We start from the raw sequence: 25,075 nt of genomic DNA, 5'->3' as shown, positions 1-25,075 counted from the left end.
AAATAACCGAATGTGAGAATTACAGAGGTATTTCTCTACTGAGTGTTCTGGGCAAGATATATGCCAGTATACTGGAGAAACGGTTGAGAAAAATTGTGAAAGAAAATCTTGGTGAAGAACAAGCTGGATTCAGGCCAAATAGAGGCTGTCAGGATCAGATTTTACTTTACTACAGATAGTTGAGAAATCATTGGAATATAATAAAGATCTGTATTTAAGTTTTGTTGATCTAGAAAAGGCATATGACAAGGTGCCAAGAGAGAAGCTATTCAATACACGACAGTTATATGGTGTCAATGGGGCATTATATCAAGCAATACTTAGTCTTTATTTGAGTTGTAAGTCAGCAGTTCGAATTGAAGGAAATCCAGGAAGATGGTTTAATGTTAAATCTGGTGTGAGACAAGGATGTACATTATCCCCTCTGTTATTCATTATCTATATGGATCACATGATGAAGAAAAGTGGTATTAAACATGATATCAGAATTGGAGATGTTAATGTCAGCTCTTTGCTTTATGCGGACGATGTTATACTTCTAAATAAATCCGCTACAAGTGTGCAAGATTCCCTGAATAAATTGAATAGCTGTTGTAATAGATATGGTATGAAGGTGAGCAATAAAAAGACAAAGACAATGAATAATATATGCATGTAAACACAAGAAAGATATTTAATTAACTAAATATTTTGGCCTGGAAATAGCAGACCATCTTCAGTGACACTACAAGAACAGTTTTAAAAAAAATACAAGGTGGAATACTAACAATAGATCATTTAAAAATAGAACAAGGCACGTGATGTTATATCACTAAGTGTTAAAGGGAATATTTTTAAGCAGAGACATGATTGAAATAAAGATATTAATTAATAATATTAAATAAAATTAATATGAATTAATGAGTTATCCTGATTACACTTTCCCAGATTTTTGATATAGATATACAGTCATTCCGATTCAGGTTAGGACGATGGAGTAAGGCCTCTACACTTTCTTTAAATAAACGTTCAAATTTATAACGGGATCTATGTAAGAGGCGAGCTTTTCACCAAAGGATGTTGTGGTTAGTTTCGATCCCGTGCTGAGCCAATCCAGATTTTTTCGGCGTGTTGTGATGAACGGAGGATTGATGTTCTTGGATTCTTTTTTCAAGAGTATGTCCAGTTTGTCCAAATAGGAGAGATCACAGTTGCAGGGAATTTGATAAACTCCAGGAAGAGATATAGTTGAGCAATTGTCTTTAGGAGAAGGAAAATGGGAAGATAATTTGTTAATAGGTGAATATGTAGCTGTTAACTCATATTTCTTCAGAATTCTTGCAATAGGTTCTGAAATACCGGAGATGTAAGGAATTGGAACTCAACATATTGAATCTTCGTTGTTTTGTGGTGGATTATAAGAATCAAGTTTCGGAAAAGCCACTGAGTTTCGTGTGTTGTTGGATAGTAGAAAGTTCTTTCTGTAGAAAATTAGAAGTAGAACAATTAGTTTTGGCTCTTCTGATAAAACATTTTATGATTCCTGTTTTTTAATAAAGGATGATGGGCTGATTCTTTAAGAATATAACGACCTGTGAACGTTGGTTTCCTGTAATACACTCTGGATATTTCTTATGTCAAAACAAATTTTACAGCCAAGTAGAAAGAACAGCCATGGGAAGTCCTCTCTCTCTCTCCTGCTTTAGCCAACTTTTATTTAGAACATCTAGAAAAAGTCATCTTCTCATCTATTTTCCCTCAACCATCCTTTTGGGTAAGATATATAGATGACATCTTTACTATATGGCTGCACAACAAAGACTCCTTACCTTCTTTTTTAAACAGTATCAATTTGTTACATCATCGTATAAAGTTTACTATAGAAATGAAAGAAAACAACCAGTTATCTTTTTTAGACGTTCTCCTCATCCAGTCACCTTCAAATACTCTTACAACTACAGTTTACAGGAAACCAACGTTCACAGGTCATTATATTCTTAAAGAATCAGCCCATCATCCTCATCAAAAAACAGGAATCATAAAATGTCTTCTCAGAAGAGTCAAAACTCTGTTCTACTTTCTAATTTACTACAGAAAGAACTTTCTACTATCAAACAAGACATGAAACTCAATGGCTTTTCCATTTTTAGATGATCTATTGTTAGTATTCCACCTTATATTTTTTAAAACTGTTCTTGTAGTGCCACTGAAGATGGTCTGCTATTTCCAGACCGAAATATTTGGTTAATTAAATATCTTTCTTGTGTTTACATGCATATATTATTCAGTCTTTATGTCACACATATCCTTTAAACATCAGATAAAGACAATGAAAATAGGTAGAATCATTGAAAATGTCAACTGTGTTTTGAATGGGGAACTTGTGGAACAAGTAAAACATTTCAGCTACTTAGACACGATTTTTAGTGAAGATGGTAAATTAAATATGGAAATAGACAACAGAATCAACAAAGCTGGTATGGTAGGAAGTCAAATGAATAAATTCATATGGAATAACAGAGAAATTAGTCGGAACACTAAATTAGCTGTATACAAGACAGTGTTCAAACCAGTTTTAACTTATGGATCTGAGAGCTGGGTCAGAAGTAAAACACTTGACCAAAGACTAGAGACCGCAGATATGAGAGTCCTGAGAAAGATTAGAGGCATGAACAGGTGGTATCAATGGCAATATCATATTAAAAATGAGGATATATGGAAAGACCCTGACATTGTCAGCATCCAGGAATGCATTAGCAGAGCTAATCTCAGGTGGTATGGTCACTTAAACAGAATGGGCGAGGAAAGATTAGCTGAACAGATGTTCTCTGGCCAGGTTGGTAGGAAAACGAACCAGAGGAAGACCAAGATATAGGTGGATTGATACAGTACAAAGTGCCTTAGACAATAGAAATATAAGATCCGATAATGATATTCGAGTCTTGACAAGTAACATACTGATTTCGAGGAAAATTGTAGATAGGAAGTTAGTAATGAGGTAAATTTTTCATGAAGTACTATTATATCCTGTACACCCCTTGAGGGTACATGTCTGGAATTTGATGATGAGAAGCAAAAGCTGATTATGAAAGAACATTAGCCATGTAGGCTAAAGAGAATCTCAAACAGTTTTTTCAATATGTTGCAAGTAAAAGAAAAAATTTATATGGCAGAATGATTTTAAAGAATGCTGATGGTAGGGAGGTAACTGAATCAGTTGATATAGTTGAATTACTGAGAGCACACTTTGCAAGAGTATATCAACTAGGTGGTGACATTGCAGGAATGAATGAACCAATAGATTATACAGGAATTGTGGTGAATGAAGTGAAGGTGAATAGTCTATTACAAAACCTCAATGTCAATACATCTGTGGGATTGGATGATATACCATCTCATGTCATACGTGAAGCAGCTAAAGAAATGTCAGTGCCCTTGATCATTTTGTTTAATTTGAGTCTTGCGTCTGGGTTGGTCACGAGGGGGTGGAAAGAGGAGAAAATAGTTCCCCTGCATAAAGGAGGTTCCAAGACTGCTGTTGTAAATTACTGACTAATTAGCATATCAGGAATCCTTGTCAAGGTCTTGGAAAAATTAGTCAAGAGAAAAATACAGGACTGGATAGATGAAAATGGGATACTGTATGGGGGACAACATGGTTTTGTGAAGGGTAGATCATACCTCAATAACTTGCTCACGTTTTATAACACAGTGACGGCTGAACTGGATAAGGGTAATGGATTTACAGCGATTCTACTGGGCCTTGCTAAGTCCTTTGACAGGATACCACATGGAATTGTAATCAGTAAACTGCAGCATATGGTGATGGATATAGGGTTGGTGAGATGGATAGGAGGGTGGTTGATGGAGAGATATCAGAGAGTGGTTTATTCAGGAGTAGAGCCCAAAAGAGGGCCTGTGACTAGTGGTGTGCTGCAGGGTTCTGTTCTTGGACCACTACTTTACAATTTGTTCATTAACGATATAGGAAAGGATCTGAGAGGAAGTGTTCACTTGTTTGCTGATTATGCAAAGTTGGGTAGAGCAATAGTGAGTGCACAGGATGTCAAAATTTTGCAAGATGATTTGGATAGTTTGGAGGACTGGGCGAAGGAAAATGGATGTCAATTTAATGTGGCAAAGTGTAAGGTTATGTATTTTGGGGTGAAAAGATTAGCAGCAGTATATCACATTGGTGGAACCATACTCCAGGAGATTGATGAGAGGATCCAGAGGCAAGTGACCAAGATGATAGCAGGTCTATGGAATGAACCTTATGAGAATAGGTTGAAGATTTGTGGGTTGCAGAAATTGGTTGATAGGTGGAAAAGGGGTGATATGATTGAGACATTCAAATTACTGAAGAGTTTCTATAAGATTAATTCAGAAGATATTTTTGAGAATAGGACTAGGGGCCATACATGGAAGCTGAGCAAGATGTGGTTAGCAAGGGTGTTAGAGCTAGGTTTTTTACTTGGAGAGTGGTGAATGAGTGGAATAAGCTGCCAGAGTCTGTTGTGGGTGCCATGACCATGAATGAGTTCAAGGCAAGGTATGATAGATACTGTGTGAATGTCGAATAGTTGTTCTTGACATGATGTTAGGGCCTCCCTCGATTAGTCTGTCAACTCCTTGGAGTTGCCCATAATAATAATAATAATAAATGAATAGATATTTCTTACTTATGGATAGGGTATAATTGATGAGATATTGTTTAAATAATCGATATTTATTACAAATTTAACAAATTATACATTTTTAGTGTGAAATAATTTTAACAAGAATAACAACAATAGCCAAAAATGCTTTTGTTAATTTTTTTAATAGGGCATACATTCTCCATTAACAGCCAAAACAGCGGTATATCTTGATTGCAGAGACCAGATAAGATGATCAAAGAGTTCTTGTGGGATATTTCCCCACTCTTCTGTGAGAGCAATTTCGAGTTCTTAAAGCAATCGTGGTGGCACCAGTCAAGCAGAAACGCACCTACCTAAAGCATCCCAGGCATGTTCGATTGGATTACAATCTGGTGAACAGGCAGACCAGTCCATTCGTTCAATACCTTCTTCCTCAAAACCACTCTTGCACCAAATTTGCACAGTGTAAATGAGCATTGTCATTCATAAAAATGAATTTTTGGCCAATTGCAGCAGCATATGGACGAACTATAGGTTCCAAAATCTCATCACGATACCTTTGGGCTGTTAAGGAACCGTTTTCTGATAAAACAGAGAATCAGTATGGCCACTTATTCCAGCCATACCATCAAGCTCCCACCTTGATGTTGGGGTTTTTCATGAACAAATTGTGGATTATTTCTTGTTCCACTTTCACGCCATATTAAGTCAGTTATCTGGTTGAAGACTGAACCTGGACTCTTCACTAAAAAGTACACGAGCCCAATCCTCATTTGTCCAACTGCGGTGTTCCTGTGCCCAAATTCTTCAAGCTGTTTTGCGATTTGCATTAGTGGAATGCAAACCATTGGTCTTCGAGCTTCTATGGCATGAAGATGATTTCATACTGTCTGTGTCGATACCAGCCTCCCTGTTGTGCGGTAAGTTCACTTCGAAGTTGTGTTGTGTTAAATGTTCGATTTCTTCTGGCAAGTAATGACAAATACTGATCGTCTCTTAGAGTTGTTGTGATGGGCGACCATCACCTTGTCTTTGGCAAACATTTCCCGTCTCCAGAAAGCAATTCCAAAGTCATGAAATTATGCTTTGAGATACACGACACGCTTGAGTGACAACTTGCTGCGTTTGTCCAGCTTCTAATTGACCAATGATTCCCCAAGCAGAAACCAGGATATCACGTTGCTCTGCCATTTTTAACAAAATAATGGGTGGTAGGTGACACAAGTTTACATCTGAAGTGACAATTATGAATTGTGGAAGTGAGTGCAACAAGCCACGCTTTTATACCCCTCACATGCTAATATGGCTAAGACACATTTCAACAAGTCTTAATGTGATTTTGTATGCAGTTGTGTGTTCTACACTGTTGTATATTACGGATATTTTAAAATAAATAAATAAATACAGCGTAATTACTTGTAGTAATTACCATGAAAGACTTAACTGAGTGCGACAGAAGAAGTGAGAAAACAATAGATAGAAAACATTCAAGAAGAGTACCATTGGGATTACTTATAATACTCTAGGTAGAAAATGCCATCAGGAGCCTGGCTGGCTCCACTACATACTTTAAAAAGCTGATGAGAAGGTTAAAATTCTAGATGACTGAAATGAAGCTACCATTGTAACCATCTATTAAAAAGGGTAATGTTTACTTTAAAGCATATTTGTTTTGAAGTACAGACAGGCACTTGAATACAGATCCTTGTTATGTTCACATGACTACTTAGTAGTCAAGAAATCATTGGAACATAACAAGGATATAAGTTTTATAGATCTAGCAAAGACATATAAAGTGTCAAGAGAAAAGCTCTTTCAAAATGTTAGAATTAAGTAACATTTAAGGTATACATGCAATATTAGTGAACAGCACACAGCCCCTTCTTAAAAAGTGACAAAGAAAGAAAACAGCATGCATTAAGTCTAATATGGAACTTGAAATATTTAACTAGCTCTTTACTTTATACAAATAATGGTTATTATTATTATTTATAAGGGCAATCCATGGAGTCAAAAGACTCATCACGAGAGATCTACTTTATCCATTAATGCAATACCTATTATATATCTCCTTAAACCTATTCATTGTTGGGGCACTCACAACCACCTCTGGCAATCCATTCCACTCATTCACCACTCTCCAAGTAAACAATCTAGTCCACACACACACACAAACCATACTCTTAGACAACTTCCTCCTACTCCCCATGTATTGAAAAAATGTTATACTCCTAAATAAATCCAATAAAAATCTTAAGGATTTTTTTAATTAAACTAACTTTTGTAACAAACTGAATATGAAAATTTTTGTGAAAGTGACAAAATTAAATTTATAAAATGATACAGAATAAATCAAATCTACCTTAAAACAGATATATACAATATATGCATAATACTTTCTCTCTCTCTCTCCAATGAGATAGAAGATCATAGCAATAACTATTCCCATCCTATATATAAGATAACTACATACTCTTCACACTTATTCACTTTCCTATGACAAAGTCCATCCTGTGATACATCCAAGAGTGGATAAAGTTATTCTTAACTGGCCACCTAGTTAAACGGATAACATCTCTGTTCCCTAATTAACAGTCTGCATCTTGGAGACCTGAACTGGCTTTTAAGCTATTAGTAATTCTGTCTATATATGAACATTCTGTTCAGAATTCTTTATATATGAGATATTAAGGCATCGCCTAGTTGTGAAGATATTTTACACACTTTGCTTGCTTATGCTTGGGTATAGGATTAAAACAATAATATAATATAATCTTTTTTTTTTCCCCACAATCACATTACAGCATTTAATGCTTAATCGTTTGGTTTCAAAATTATATGGTGAAAATTTTTTTATCGTTCAAAATATTATTATTATTACGGGCTACTCCAAGGAGTCCTTAGACTCATCGAGTGAGGCCCTAACATCATGTCAAGAACAACTATTCAACATTCACACAGTATCTATCATACCTCACCTTGAACTCATTCACAGTCATGGCACCCACAACAACAGACTCTGGCAGCTTATTCCACTCATTCACCACTCTCCAAGTAAAAAACCAAGCTCTAACACCATTGCTAACCACACTCTTGCCCAGCTTCCATGTATGGCCCCTAGTCCTCCCACCACCAGTCCTATTCTCAAAAATATCTTCTGAGTTAATCTTATAAACACCCTTCAGTAATTTGAATGTCTCAATCATATCACCCCTTTTCCGCCTATCAACCAATTTCTGCAACCTACATATCTTCAACCTGTTCTCATAGGGTTCATTTCATAGACCTGCTATCATCTGGGTCACTCGTCTCTGGATCCTCTCCACCTGCTCCCCATCAAGAATAAATCCTGGCACCCAAATCTGGGCACAGTAGTCTAGATGGGGTCTTATCAAGGCTCGATAGAGAGGAACAATAACCTGTTTGTCTCTGCTTGTTAAAGTTTTTTTCAGCAACCAAGTGATTTGATGAGCTGATTTAGCCACTTTTGCAATGTGTGTCCCCTAAACTTCAACTCCCTATTCACCAACACTCCCAAACCCTGTCCTCCTCAATCTCCTGGAGTACAGTTCCACCAATGTGATATACTGCTGCTAATCTTTTCATCCCAAAATGCATAACCTTACACTTTGCCACATTAAATTGACATCCATTTTCTTTAGCCCAGTCATCCAAACTATCTAAATCATCTTGCAAAATTTTGACATCCTGTGCACTCACTATTGTTCTACCCAACTTTGCATAATCAGCAAACAAGTGAACACTTCTACTCAGATCCTTTCCTATATCATTAATGAACAAATTGAAAAGTAGTGGGCCAAGAACAGAACCCTGCAGCACACCACTACTCACAGGCCATCTTTTGGACTCTACTCCTGAATAAACCACTCTCTGGTATCTCTCCATCAACCACCCTCCTATCCATCTCACCAACCCTATATCCATCCCCATATGCTGCAGTTTACTGATTAGAATTCCATGTGGTATCCTGTCAAAGGACATAGCAAGGTCCAGTAGAATCGCTTAAATCCATTACCCTTATTCAGTTCAGCCGTCACTGTGATGTAAAACGTGAGCAAGTTACTGAGGCACGATCTGTCCTTCACAAAACCATGCTGTCCCCCATACAGTATCCCATTTTCATCTATCCAATCCTGTATTTTTCTCTTGACTATTTTACCCAAGACCTTGACAACAATTCCTGATATGCTGATCAGTCGGTAATTTATAACAGCAGTCTTGGAACCTCCTTTATACAGTGGAACTATTTTCCCCTCTTTCCACCCCCTCGGGACTAACCCAGACCCTAGACTCAAATTAAACAAAATGGTCAAGGGCGCTGACCTTTCTTTAGCCACTTCACGTATGACACAAGCTGGTATACCATCCTATCCCACAGATGTATTGACATGGAGGTTTTGTAGACTATTCACCTCCACTTCATTCACCATAATTCCCGTATAATCTATTGGTTCATTCATTCATTCCTACAATGTCACCACCTGGATGATATACTCTTGCAAAGTGTGCGCTCAGTAATTCAACTATATCAACTAATTCGGTTACCTCCTTACTATCAGCATTCTTTAAAATCATTCTGCCATATAGCATTTAGCCACCTCCCAAGTCAAGACCGTATGATAACTCTCACCAATTGGTGGCAACGTGGTCATATTCATTATATGTATATTTTGTTCTGCTAGCCTCAATCTCACACCAAATAGCCTCAAATGTGCTATTTTCTTTATCCTGCAGTTCCACTTCTATTCTCCTTGGCTGTAACTCATCAGCAAAACACTCCTCCCGCCATTTTATTCTCCCTGTCACTCCTGAATACATCATACCCCTCACATTCAATCCCACTAGCTATATCATCTTCTGTCAGCCATTTTTCACTAATGCCAATAACCTGTGTCCTGGAAGTGTCAACCAAGGCCAAAAATTCTTCCTTCTTGTTCCTAATACTTTTGGCATTAGTATACATGAATTGCAGAAGCCCAATTGTCCCATCCCTATTTTGATGCCTTACACTAACTATCCCATTTTGATTTGTCGTCCTTCGTACTTGCTCTCAGGCATATAACACACATTCATACACTCAACTGTAATATATATATTTATAATAAATATATATTTATGTATATTTATTATATATATATTTATTATATATAACCATAAATATATATTTATGAAAGATGTGATTAATTCCTTCATAAGAATAAATCTTATAACTTACTTGCTGTCTGTTGTTTGGAGTATATGGAAGCATAGTAGACACATGAAACATTATTTCACAGTCCTGGTAACTGGCATACACAGAATAAAGTCCTGTTGTATCAGCTAATTATAAATGAATTCACACATATGATTAAGAAAATCTGATATGTATATAAGAATATATTTTTTTTAATAATAAGAACCATAAGTAATAAGTTAATGCACTGATGAATCTTTACCACTATGTCAAAACATGCCCTTCATTAATCATTTCACATCAAGCATATTTCCATATCTTTTATATCTACTCTATATATATAAAAAGATAAACCGAAATTTGAAACGTTATGTCCCGTTTTTTGTCTTAACAGCTCTTACCAGCCCGGAACTTTTTTTTTTGTGTGTGTGGGGATCGCCATGGGCGCTTGGGGGGGGGGGGGAGGTCCCCCTCGTAATAATATAATAAAATTTAAATGCATGGTTTGATAAAACTGCTGAAATTAAATTTATTTAATTGAGTAATTAAGATATATATTCAAAGCTTAATTTTAATCACTTGCTAAATGGCTGCTGCCTGGCTGACTGAGTGGATAGCATCTCAACTCTACAATGAAATGCAGGTTCAAATGCCACTGTGTACATGGAAATGAAATGAGCATGGTGTAGTGTGGTGTGAGACAGTTACCTTACTTACTGGAGGCTTAAAGTGCCTTGATAAAAAAAGTTTCATGTGTTGGTCTCTAGACCAATTAATTATCTTATATATTCATTAGCCCACTAATACAACAGTAATACAAGTTAGCAACATTTTGTGGTTGAAATTTTGTTTTATTTATAAAAATAAATAAAACAAAATGGGAAATATGTCAATATAATACTTCTTTTACTTCAACAGAATATTTTTGGTGTTTGTACTTGTAACAGCTCAAGCACAGATGAGTTCCCATTAGCCAGTGTTCAACTTTTCAGATAAAAAAAAAGATGAACTTATGGCAATTGCATAACAGTTGTAACTGGATTTTGATAAAATTGGTACAGTAAAAGGCTGATTATCTGTGGCTCGATTATCCATGAGGTCAGATTAACCGTAGTCCTCTGTAGTACATACAAATTTCTTTTTTTTTTTAATTCTCTATGCAAGTGAATTTATAAAATAACAGATTAATATTAATCTGTTATAATAATTAAATGTATAAAAATAATCAATAATAATTGCTATATCATAATTAAACAACATTGCATCATCCTTCCAGCAGAACTTACTTGCAATCACTGTTACAGTTTCCCCATTTTGTCCCAGAGTGCAGAGCCAAGCATATTATGAATTTAATCTAGTCTCTTTTGTCTGTTAACATTATGAAAGCTTGTTTGGGGGTATGTGCTCTTGTGTAACCAAATTTATCTGGCATTTCAACCCCTAAAATGCAAGGAAAAAGAAAAGTTTGTTTATTTTTCCCAGTGGAAAATAAACTGGAGATTATTAAAAGATGCGAAACCAGTGAAATTGTTTCATTACTTGCAGTAGAATTTGGTATAATAAATTTAGTTTAATCCTTTATCCAAGTGTGAGCAAACAAAGTTTGCACCTGAAAGTATCTTCTGGACTGGGGTAAGGTGGTACAACACCAGGACACCCCTTGCAAAGGTGGCGCAAGCTACCAACACTCCTATCTCAGTATCTCCCATAATGCAAAACACATCTCGTTGCAGATATGTCTAATGTTATGCATTAAGGGAAGGGCCACAACCCAGACTAGTTTCGACCTTTATTGAGGTCTCTTCAGTGGGAGCCAGGCCCAAGTGGAGATACCAGGCAGAAGCATTAGCAGGTCATCTCTATCTATAGGAGTTGCCAAATGGTGTGCCACCCTTTTTTTAATAAATTACTCTGGATTTAGAGAAAGATGTTGAAAGTTTATTTTTCACTTGGTTAGAGTATAATAAATTTAGTTTAATCCTTTATCCAAGTGTGAGCAAACAAAGTTTGCGCCTGAAAGTATCTTCAGGACTGGGGTAAGGTGGTACAACACCAGGGCACTCCTTGCAAAAATGGAGGTAATTTATTAAAAGAGGGTGGGACACCATTTGGCAACTCCTATAGGTAGAGATGACCTGCTAATGCTTCTGCCTGGTATCTCCACTCGGGCCTGGCTCCCACTGAAGAGACCTCGATAAAGGTCAAAACTAGTCTGGGTTGTGGCCCTTCCCTTAATGCATAACATTAGACATATCCGCAAGGAGATGTGTTTTGCATTATGGGAGATACTGAGATAGGATTGTTGGTAGCTTGCTCCACCTTTGCAAGGAGTGCCCTGTTGTTATACCACCTACCCCAGTCCTGAAGATACTTTCAGGTGCAAACTTTGTTTGCTCACACTTGGATGAAGGATTAAACTAAATTTATTATACTCTAACCAAGTGAAAAATAAACTTTCAAGTAGAATTTGGTATTGGCAAGAAAGCTATACAGGACATAATTAAAAACCAAATAACTGACGATGACGTAACCCAAAATGTGCAGGAACCAATGCTGATAGAAGAATCAAGTGTTTCTTTCAACAAGAATGATGAATTTAATGTGTCTACAAAGTTAGTTGTAACAAAGACATAACTGCAGAACCATTAAATGCATGGAAAGTCAAGATGACGATGGTGAATTACATTGAATGCATTACAAATTTGTGGGCATATAAGAAAAATAAAACAAAAAATAATGGTGCAAAGAAAACAAACAAAAATTGTATACTTTCTTTCAAAATAAGTTTAAAAATGTTCATCTTTTATTTACATGCTACAAGAATGCTTATCATATGTTTTTTTAAACGTATTTAAACCAATAAAACGTAATTTGGATTAACTGTGTTTTTCAATTATCCAGAATCTAATGTCCCCCAATTACTACGGATAATTGATATTATACTGTATTTGAAATCTTTACTAAAATGTAAATTTAAAATTATATTTCATATTTTTCTTTCATCTTTCAGTACTTATATCATACAAATTATACGACACAAATTCCAAGATAGCAGCATCCTCAAAAAAGAAACTGCTAATTAATTATGTCACTGAGCAATAATGATATGTAATGGCTTTGTTTTCCAGCAAACTGCTAACCACATTAACATAAAATTACCTAACAATCACAACAGGTTAAGTCAGTTAATAATTAGAAACAGATATAGTTTTTTACTTGGTTATAAAATATATTACCTTCTTCTTCAGCAGCTTAATGGACCATTTACAACCAATACTGCCATCACAAGGTTCTCAATAGTCTCGGTCATAAGCTGCAGGTGATGTGAAATGTTCATCCAGCTGCCGTAATTCTTTCATTACACATCCATCATGTTCAGAGTCTCATCCTGTGGGTCTTTTCATCTCACTTTTATTCATAAGAAATTGTTTGATTAGCTGATCATTTGTTCTCCAAAATTAATTATCATATGATGATGATACAGTTCCCATGAGTTCCCTTTACGGGAATATATGGCATCATCTCAGTCCCTCCCCCAAATTTTATCCGGGCTCCAGAACTGGCATAGCTGATGAATCAGGCCTATGGCTGGGTCAGTATTCCTGAATGTAATTCGTGTATATGCTCACAGGATCGTTTTGCCTGCTTGCAGGATGAAAAACTCCAGATAAGCTGGTGTTAAACCCTGCTGTCCATGCCCAAGACCAGCTAACTTGGCTATGGCTGAGGAAGATCCTCATGCTCCTCACGTCATCGACGGGAATCGAACCTAGGACACTCCTTCCCCAGGCATATGGTTGCAAAGAGCAAAGCTACTAAGATAACTGCGTGAACTCTGTTCTCCAAATGTAATCCAAACCACTCAATTCTCTTACGTCTTATAAATGATAGGATGAGTCTTTAAAAAAAGATTCCATAGTTACTCATAACATTCTTGTTCATACAGTCCAGTGTTTTGAACGCATACAAAAATTTTTATCACTACTTTTATCTCAAATATGATGAGTTTCCTATTATTTCCCTTGGTTGATCATGTTTCACAACCATAGGTTAATATCGGTCATAGATAGAGCTTGAATAAGTTTTCTTTGGATTTTCCTGATAATATTCTAGAGCACAAAACATCCAAATCTGGCTCTCTCTCTCTCTCTCTCTATATATATATATATGCCATTTTAGCAATGCTGATCCCCACAAAGTTAAAATTATCTACTTGCTTGAAGATATAATTATCATCAACCAAGCAAGCTGGATTGGTCTTGTGGGTGCTTGAAATGTCTTTTCCTGGTTTATGTCAAGATCCCAAGGTCTTGATTAAATTAGATGTAGTTTGCATGAGATCCTAATTAGTCCTCAATATTAATAACACTGTCATCAGCATAAGCTAACAAGATGTTACCATTCATTTCCATCTTTCTTTGTTCATTTAGGACTCTGACTTTTGCCACTGCTAGACTGAACAAGTTTGGGGAGAAAGTATCTCCTTGGCAGAGTCCAGATTTTATACTGAAATTTGGTGAATGTTTCTGGAGGAAATGTAACTTGCAGAGGGTGTGGTGATTACAAAATTATATCACAATTATAAACTTTTGTGTATTCTAAAAAGCTCCATTGGATCTCACAGTCTGTTTTGATGTATACTGTCATATATGCTTGTTATAACATATACAGAGTATGTTATATTTAACAAAGTATATTGTACCCAACTTTTTTTACAAAGTATATTATACTTGATAAAAAATTATCTTTTACTCCTTTATTCAAGCTTAATTAAACAAAGTTTGCATGTGAATTATCTTTATGACAAGTCTACTTGTATATAGAGGCTTTTTTTTGACTTCATATCAATTATCTCAGTATCCCATGGGAAGGATTGCTGCTCAGACCAGTTTCGACTGTTACTGAGGTCTCATCAGTGGGAAAAAATCAATACAAAAGTTATTTGTATTGATACAAATAAAAAAATATTATACTTGAAAAATTATCTTTTACTTCTTTATTCAAGCTTAAGTAAACAAAGTTTGCATGTGAATTATCTTTATGACAAGTCTACTTGTATACAGAGGCATTTTTTGACTTCATATCAATTATCTCGGTATCCCATAATGCAAAAACATTATGGGAAGGATTGCTGCTCAGACCAGTTTCGACTGTTACTGAGGTCTCATCAGTGGGAAAAAATCAATATAAAAGTTTATTTTCAACGTACAAGTAGTAAAACGGTGTATTCTTATACAGAAATGGTATCAGATTTATGTAGCATATGACAATTTACATACATACATATCTCTAAAGTTCTAGTAACCAATAAAACGCAATATGGCAGGGACAAGTGAGAAATCATGCCATGATTATACCAAACGTGATTTGAAAAGAATCCACCTAAGAATCAAATTAAGGAGGAGCTGTAATACAAATTGAGGAAGACAAGTAGGACAAGGCACCAGCCAAAATATGCTGAATCAAATGTAGACTGAATCAAAGAGAGATTGAATTTCCACCCACTACTCATACAAAGTACAAGGTGGGAATTCCATTCACAATGACAGCTGATGATAAAGCGCTTATGTTTAAGAACCCACAAAAAAATAAAAGTTGATTCATCATTAAACACCAACTTATAGCTAAATTATTGTTTAGTAATGAATCAACTTTATTTTTATTTTTTTTTGGTCTGAAAAAATTATTATTTATTATTATTATTTTTCGTGACACCTCCAAGGAGTCCGAAAACTCATCACGGGAGGACACCTGCTACACAACTGTCTCCATCACTACACCGAACCTCTACTACCAATCATCTCAATAAATGCCATCTACTGTCCACCACCACCACAACTATTTTTTGTCTGTAAATTGTGGGTGTTCAGAAAGATTTGTCTATATGCGGGATGAAAAACCCAGTTTCCGGGAGAAAAAAACCCTGAAAAGTTCAAAAAACTCTGGACTCAAAAATTTCATTTTTTCCTAAAAGTAAATGTGTTCTATACATAATCAGAGAATTTGTTATAGCTGCAATACCTTATGAAGTAGCTAAATACTATTAAAAGTAATCTTACATAGATTATTTTATTTTTTTTGAGGAGTGACAGAGTATAAATGATGAAGGATCAATGGTAGGTTCAAGAGAGTACCATTAACAGATCATCTATTCGAATATGCTACAGAACTGAGAGATCAAGATTTCACACAACATCTCTCTCTCTTCCTGACCTTAATCCAGAATACATCCTCTGTCAAGGAATAGGTTTACGTGTCACAACTTTCAAGAACATTTATCAATTGCAGAATCTATGCACAAAGGCATTACATCAAAAATGGATATGTATATGCTATTGTAGGACTTGACAAAAATCTGAATGTAGGCTTGCTTGTTTTCATGAAAGTGTATACATGGAACACATAATATAAACTTCAATTAACAAGTACCTCATTTTACTGAATTACAATTTCAAAGCTACCTAGTTCTACTAGCGGCACACTGCTACCAGAGGTACTGTCCTGGATATCGGTTGAGATTTGTTTTGCATAAGTAGATGTTTAAGAAAAAATTGATAACTGCAACTCAACTTAAAAAAAAAAAAAAAAACATGATTTGCTTTTAATTTCCATCTTTATATTTGAACTAGGGTCAAAGCTATATAACTGAGAGGAGTCCTCCACATAGCCTTCAAATGAATGCGGAGAAACGACCAGGGCTTCCGACCTAACGTCCAATCCTCACCTTCATGTGGTGCACCCTGTTAGACATCTACCTGGATACTGAACGGATGAGGATCGGCCGGCAATTTGTGATTTAGCCGACTAAATTGTATTCTTATTGGCTTAAACCAAAATTTCAAATGATGGTACAACATGACAGAATTTCATGCTGGATGGGGCATCACCCGGTTAAAAAAGAACCCCTTTGTTTTCGCCAGGGAACCAGGGCAAATAGCAAAAAGTCAGTGGAACAAATAATAAAATCCACCCCAACTCAATATCACTAGAGTTAAGGATTAGTACTATCAACATAAGAAGCCTGAATGGCAAAGAAATGGAGCTAGCTGAGGAATTGGATAAGTACCAGATCGACATAATAGGGGTGACTGAAACAAAAAAAGACAAAACTGTTGAGATCTTTCTGAGCAATAAATACAAAATGTTATATTCAGGCAATGACAATCAAGAAAAAGAAGGAGTATTCAACACTAAATACGAGGCTAATCTTCTTGAATGGCAGGCAGTCTCAAGTAGAGTGATGTGGGCAAATATCAGAATGGGGAACTGGACAATGAGACTTATATGTGCCTATGATCCCACAGAGGGTTCTACTAAGGTAGAAGTGGAGGAATTTTTTGAGGCTTCACGGAAAGCAACTGACACAATGAAAAAGGAAAAGTTGTTCTTTGTTGGGGATCTAAATAGCAGAGTAGGAAATGATTGTCAGACATACAAAAATATTTTGAGAAAAGATCAAAGATAATATAGTTCGCCCACCGTTTATAGATCTCACCTTGGCATTTTGCCAAGAATAGTCGATTCATGCTGAAGGGGAGAAAGAAATGAAGGATGTACGAATTGGTCGCCAACATGCGAAATCACGTGCTTTCTTGTCTGCCGCTGTACTAGTACTAGCTTGATTTTTGTTGTCGCTTTTTTTGCATTATTTTTTTATTGTTAATTTGTATGATGGATCCAGTACACTCGACAAAGTCTGTTGTTAAACGTTTCAGTAGCTCTTGCAAAAGAATGTTGAATAATGTGCTGACATTCTGCAAAAAAGAATCGTCTCCTTGTTCCCCTTTCTCAAGTCATAAAATGTGCAAGTGCAATTGCGGGCTTATCGGGGTCGACTGTTAAAAGAATTCGTAGAGAATCAAAAGGTGAAGGTAAGCCAAAATTTAAATCTCCTAAAAAAAAGCGCCAGAGTAAAGAAAACCATCGAAACCGTAGCTTTGAATGATTTTGATGTAGACGTTATAAGAACTATTCACGAATTTTACGTGAATGAGCGAAGTGACATTGTTTTATCTAGAACGCAGTATTTGAGTGCAATAAGACGTTTCAGAGAGGAAAAAAAACCGATTGTGTATCTAGATGAAACTTGGATTGATAGTAATTTAAATTATGGAAAATGTTGGCAGTCTAAAGAAGAATGTGGAGTGCTACAAACCGAAAATGCCTCGCGGCGCATAATAATTTTGTGTGCGGGTGGAGAAATGGGTTTTTTACCGAATTCAAACTTACTATACAAAGCCAATTACCATAGGCAAATGAATTCTACGATCTTCGAAAAGTGGGCAGAAGAAAAACCGATTCCAAACTTTCCTAAAAATGATGTTGTTATAATTGATAACGCTTCATATCACTCTATTCGATCAAACAAAGTTCCAAATTGGTCTAATAAGAAACAAGTTCTTATGGATTGGCTCTCTGCAAATAACATTTCTCATTCCCCAGATATGTGAAAAATTGAATTGCTTAATTTGGTCAAAAGAAACTCGCCCACAACTAAACTATTTAAATTCGACACGATGCTCAAAGAGCACAGATTTCTATCTTTAAGGCTACCACCATATCATTGCGATATTAATACTATTGAGTATATTTGGGCAGAAGTGAAAAGTTTCATTCGCCATTGCAACGTAACTGGAGATATTGACATGTCGAAAGTTTTTAAGCTTTCAGAACAGGTGATTGAAAGTATTGCAGTTTAAAACTGGGGAAAATATTGCTTTCATGTCACCTCATTGGAAAATATGTATTGGGACAGAGACAGAATTATCGAAGAATTATGCGAACCTTTGGTGATCAGTTTAAGTGAAAGTGATGGCGATTCGGACACCCGAATCGCCATCACTTTCACTTTGATAATGGTATTTTTTTCCAACCTTTTTTTTGAGGGATTTGTTAAAAGAGTCACAACAAGTCATAAATAATTAATCGGTTTAGGACATTAAAGTGTCTCAGTTCTCTCAACTGTAAGTTTGGAATATCTAAGTTCATTTGAAAAAATTTGTTTTTCTGTATAATTATTTTTATTTTATAGAAAACTTTCTTAAAAATAAACTTAGTTAAATTTTTGTTTTATGCTATACCTTTTTTAATCTTGTTAATACTCTACGTACATTTTTCCAACTGTTATACAAGCAAAATAGTTACACTTTAAAAACTACAATATTCGTAAAAGAAAAGCTAAATTTTCCGCCCTGTAATAATAAACAAACACATCCCAGAAGACAGATTGATTACCCTATTATCGGAATGGATTCTTCTTTTTCTGACACGCGCAGAAGTGTCGAGGGACCTCTAATCGGTGGGCGAACTATAATAATAGCAAATACCTGTTGGATTTCTGCTCAGGGCATGGACTGGTTATTACTAACACAATGTTCCAATATAAAAATGTGCACAAATTCACATGGAGAGAAGAGGCAAGGAATAAGAAAAGTCTCATTGACTCTGTTATTGTTGATATTGATGTTTTCCCACTGGTGCAGGACAGCAGAGTTTACAGAGGATTTGAAATTTGAAGTGATCACTTTAGTCTTAAGCAGGATAAAATTGAATTTCATATTGAAAATAATAACATGTAAGAAAGTTTTAAAGAGAATAAAAGTTGAGAAGCTCTCATGAACTGTAGACTAAAGTACACGAATATTATTCAAGAAAAATGAAAGAGTTTGAGAGCAGGAACAAACCTTCGAGATTTGGTGGCAAGTCCTGAAGAAAACATTCATTGATTCATTCAGAGAGGCATGTGGTGAGGTTGTGCGCAAGAATAGAAAAATCAGAACTCCATGAGAACACAGGAAGTTAAAGAAGCAGTGAAGGAAAAGAAGAAAGCATATCAAAAGTTCCTCTCAAATAAGTCAACTTGTCCTCTTAGAGAATACAGAGACAAATGTAAGAAGGCTAAACAGTGTGTAAAACTAGTTAAACAAAAATCATGGGAGGACTTTGGCAAGAATATAGAAAATAAATATCAAGAAGGTGGCAAGATATTCTGGAGGTTGTTGAAGAAACTCAGAAATGGAAGAAAGAGTGCTGTAAAAGGAATTAGAGATGATAAAAGTGACATGAAAAACAGGAAAAAAAGATATCCTTGAAATACGGAGTGATTACTCTGAAAAACTGCAAAATGAAACAATGAAAATAAAAACACTGACCAGACATGCAGTCATGAATACATATCCGTACTTGAAGTAGAAAAAGCCATCAAAAGCCTGAGATGTTGAAAGGTAGCAGGAGTAGATATTATTCGACCAGAAATGCTCAAGATTGGAGGCATAAAAGTCATATAGTGGCTGCATTGCATAGTTCAGAAAGCCTGGAAAGAGGGACGAATTCCAGATGATTGGAGTAGAGCTCTAATAGTACCCATATATAAAAAGGGAAATAAAACTGAATGTGAGAATTACAAAGGCATTTCATTACTGAGTGTTCCTGGTAAGATATTACTATTATTTTACGGGCAACTCCAGGGAGTCATTAAACTCATCGAGGGAGGCCTCAAATCGTATTCATCACAACTATTCGACATTCATACAGTATCTATCATACCTCGCCTTAAACTCATTCACTGTCACAGCATCCACCACAGACTCAGGGAGCGCATTCCACTCATTCACCACTCTAAAAGTAAAGAACCCAGCTCTAACACCTTTACTAACCACACTTTTGCCCAGTTTCCATGGATGTCCCCTAGTCCTCCCACAACCAGCCCTGTTTTCAAAAATATCTTCTGAATTAATTTTATAGAAACCCTTCAGTAATTTGAATGTCTCAATCATATCTCCCCTCCTCCGCCTATCAACCAATTTTTGCAACCCACAAATCCTCAACCTGTTCTCATACGGTTCATTCCACAGCCCTGCTATCATCTTAGTCACTCGCCTCTGGATAATCTCCACCTCCTCCCCATCAAGAAGAAACCTAGGTGACCAAATCTAAGCACAGTAGTTGAGATGGGGTCTTATCAAGGCTCGATACAGAGGAACAATAACCTGCTTGTCAACGTATTCTTCAGCAACCAAGTGATTTGATGAGCTGATTTGGCCACTTTTGCAATGTGTCCCCTAAATTTCAATTCCTTATCCACCAACACTCCCAAATCTCGTGCCTCGTCAATTTCCTGGAGCACGGTTCCACCAATGCAGTAAACTGTCTCCAATCTTTTCACCCCAAAATGCATAACCTTACATTTTGCCACATTAAATTGACATCCATTCTCCCTAGCCCAGACCTCCAATCTATCCAAATCATCCTGCAAAATTTTGACGTCATCTGCATTCACTATTGCCCTACCCAACTTCGCATCAACCGCAAACAAATGAACTGTTCCTCTCAGATCCTTTCCTATATCATTTATGAACAAATTAAACAGCAGTGGTCCAAGAACAGATCCTTGTGGCACACCACTAGTCACAGGCCGTCTTGTGGACTCTACTCCTGAGTAAACCACTCTCTGATATCTCTCCGTCAACCACCCTCCTATCCATCTCACCAACCCTATGTCCATTCCCATATGCTGCAATTTACTGATTAGAATTCCATGTGGTATCCTGTCAAAGGCCTTAGCAAGGTCCAGTAGAATCACTGTAAACCCATTACCCTTATCCAGTTCAGCCGTCACTGTGTTATGATACATGAGCAAGTTACTGAGGCATGACCTACCCTTCACAAAACCATGCTGTCCCCGATACAGTATCCCATTTTCTTCTATCCAATCTTGTATTTTCCTCTTGACTATTTTCTCTAAGACCTTGATAATGATTCCTGTTATGCTGATTGGCCGGTAATTTTCAACAGCAGCCTTGGAACCACCTTTGTGCAGTGGAACTATTTTCCCCTCTTTCCACCCCCTTGGGACTGACCCAGTCCTGAGGCTCAAATTAAACAAAATGGTCAAGGGCACTGACAATTCTTTGGCCGCTTCACGTACAACACGAGCTGGTATGCAAGTATATTTGAGATATATGCAAGTATATTTGAGAAACAGTTGAGAAGGATTGTGGAGGAGAAGCTTGGTGAAGAACAAGCTAGATTCAGGCCAAATAGAAGCTGTCAGGATCAGATTTTCACTTTACAACAGATAGATGAGAAATCATGGGAATATAACAAAGATATATATTTAAGTTTTGCAGATATGGAAAAGGCATATGACAAGGTGCCAAGAGAGAAGCTATTCCAAACACCTACAATTATATGGTGTTAATGGGGCATTATATCAAGAAATACTTAGTCTTTATTTGAGTTGTTAGTCAGCAGTTAGAAATGAAGGAAGTACTAGATACTGCAGATATGAGTCCTGAGAAAGATTAGGGGCATAAACAGATGGCATCAATGGCAATATCATATTAAAAATGAGGATATCAGGAAAGAACTTGACATTGTCAGCATCCAGGAATGCATTAGCAGAGCTAATCTCAGGTGGTATGGTCACTTATTAGAAAACAAGTGTTCTCTACCAGATTGACAGAAAAAAGACCCAGAGGAAGACCAAGATATAGGTGGATTGATACAGTAAAAAGTGCCTTAGAAGACAGAAATATAAGAACCGATTATATCGGAGTCTTGACATTTAACAGACTGATTTGGAGGAAAATGGTAGATAGGAAGTTAGTAATGATGTAAATTTTTCATGTAGTACTATCATATTCTGTACACCCATTGAGGGTATATATCAGGAATTTGACGATGGTGATATTTGAACTGTTCAAAGCATGAAGACTGATTTAATTTTTTTTTTATTTCATTTACACTTTTGATGTTAAATGTGTTACTCTTCTGGTTTTAGAATGATAGTTCTTGTTCAAAAATAAAATCAGCCAATATTCCATTTCAAAGACACTACTTTGTGTCTAAATCATATACTCTCCTTAAAAACTTGAAAAACAGTGATGCGACTTATGTCAACTGCAAATACTTCTATGCACCTGCTTATGTCAACTGTAAAAGATGATAATACTATAGATTTAATCTAAGTGTCAAAAAATATATATGTGTGTGTGTGTGTGTGTGTGTGTGTGTGTGTGTGTGTGTGTGTGTGTGTGTACATCTCTCTCTCTCACACGCACACAGCCAGTTGTTCTTGGTTAGTAAAACTTTGACATGAATTTATACCACTCACAGCATGGAAAAAAAAAAAGACAATGCAATAATGTTGGTGTAAACATATAGAAAATACATAAAAGGAATAATATGTATCAATGTAATCAATATCTGTGGCATCATTAATATTAATATAATTTTTGACATGTTTCATATACCAAAACAAATTTAATTTGACAAATTTTTGAGACTTTTCGATCTACATTTTACTATCTACTTTCTAAATGCATCCCTTTCACTTTCAAAGCATTTTCCATTTTCTTTTACTTATTTACCAGAAACAGTTTTACATATTTACCAGAAATAATTCAGATGAAATAATTTATTGTCAAAATTTAAGAGTAGGTATATTTATAATAATCATTCTCATAAACTTTTTCCTTTGCAATTAAGCAAATAGTCCTTTTAGCAAAAGATCCTTAAAAAGGCCTTTTGCTTACAGACCTTGTAACTGATTTTGAAATAGGATATATATTATTTAATAAATAAATATCGCTTGATGCCAAGTAGGAAAACAATGTTGGAAATTATCTCTTTTCTTTTTTGCACTTTTAGTGCAAAACTGAATAATAGTGCTGTCATTTCTGGAAAATTACAAGTAGCATGTTTTTGCATTTCTTAAAAATCCATCTCACATGCTCACGAATATGATCTATTAATAAGAATAAATAATGCATACAGAAAAATGAAATTACGAGAAGAAGAAAAAAAAAAAGTCATAGTTTAGGCTCCTGAATTGTACATAATCTGGAGTATGAAATATTAGTTTCTTAAAATTATTATAAAATGCTTTTTTTTTTTTTTGAAACATGAACTGTCATTCACTCATATATGATTAAGAAATATGTTTATTCTTCTTTCACCAGGAAACTGACATCCTCTTACTTCACTAAATGTAAGAAGATAGAAGCAATATGTTTTATGCATTGTTTCCTTTGTTTGATGTAATAAGCCTAACATACCAATTTTAAGAAATCAATATTTCATGTTGCAAAGTTCTGGCATCTTTTTCCCATCAATAATTTTGTTTATCTGTATGCATTATGTCAAAATTTCACTTTAAAAAAATAAATCAGTAGGTCAATCAAATCAATTTTTAATGAAATCAATTCACACTATTAGCGCTCTTGTGACAACCAAGAGCACTAATAGTGTGATAACAAAATTCATTTCTGACACTGTACCACTTTAGTGTGCACGCACACATACACTGCGGGAAAGCCTTATTCTAGGTTCCTCTAGATATCTCCACAATTTGAAGGTGTCGTTTCCCAAGCTATTCAAACAGGTGAGTTTACTACAGTTGAGTAATCAACTGTAGTAAACTGCCATTTGCTGCTGTACGTTTAATATATCTCCAAATGTTCCAGTTGATTACTACAGTTGAGTAATCAACTGGAACATTTGGAGATATATTAAACGTGTAGCAGCAAACGGCAAATGTTCATTATAAGAGCCATTGTACATATACATCAAATTACATATTTTTTTATGTAATTTGATATGTATATTTTTATGTATATCAGTTACAAAATTTGGGTAAGAGGCAATAAAGTAGGGATGTGAGATAAACATGAGTTACTAATGGGATTTTATAGGGAAAGAGATCTCAAAGATTTTTTTTTTTTAGTACACGAAAAGAAAGAACTAGGGATAACACTCCAGGAAGTTACATAAAAGAGTGTATGTAATAATGATGGGAGGACTAAATTTTTTGCTTGCATAACAGTGAATAATTGTGGTTAACAGAGGTGAGTGTACTGGTATGAACCAGTACACTCACCTCTGTTAACCCCAATTATTCACTTTCAACAATAACTACAAACAATATTGTACAACTTTCAACAATAACTACTAACCATTGCTGTACAACTTTCAACAATAACTACTAACCAACAACATAATTTATATATTGCTTTATGTAACTTCCCATTTACAGATGCCATATAATTTCTGTATTTTGAAATCTTGGTAATACTCATGGGGGAAAAAAAAAAATTACAATGCTATAATATAACCAAAATCATAATTGGTGAGCACAGTGATTATGCAAGGCCCAAAACTTGCTGTTTTCATCACAAGAGCTTCTCTTCTTTTCCATTGATTTATTACAATAATCAAATACAGTGAATTAGCATAATAAACATAAACTGAGAAAAAACTCACA

At 35.6% G+C, this 25,075-nt stretch overlaps 1 protein-coding gene across 4 annotated transcripts in view; it reads right to left on the bottom strand.

Moving 5' to 3' along the window:
* Positions 1-25,075, bottom strand: part of LOC150102608 (signal-induced proliferation-associated 1-like protein 2) — a 485,410-nt gene that overhangs the window by 294,195 nt on the left and 166,140 nt on the right. For all 4 annotated transcript variants that reach the window (XM_090398858.1, XM_090398862.1, XM_090398859.1 and 1 more), the window contains one exon: positions 9,856-9,959. In XM_090398858.1, coding sequence (XP_090254984.1) covers positions 9,856-9,959 — 104 coding nt within the window. The remainder of the gene's footprint in view (positions 1-9,855; positions 9,960-25,075) is intronic.

Source organism: Typopeltis vanoorti, chromosome 10 (assembly GCF_054136105.1).
Source record: "Typopeltis vanoorti isolate ZY-2024b chromosome 10, IOZ_Tvanoo_1.0, whole genome shotgun sequence".
Lineage (NCBI taxonomy): Eukaryota > Metazoa > Arthropoda > Arachnida > Uropygi > Thelyphonidae > Typopeltis > Typopeltis vanoorti.
This window is presented reverse-complemented; position numbering and strand designations above follow the sequence as displayed.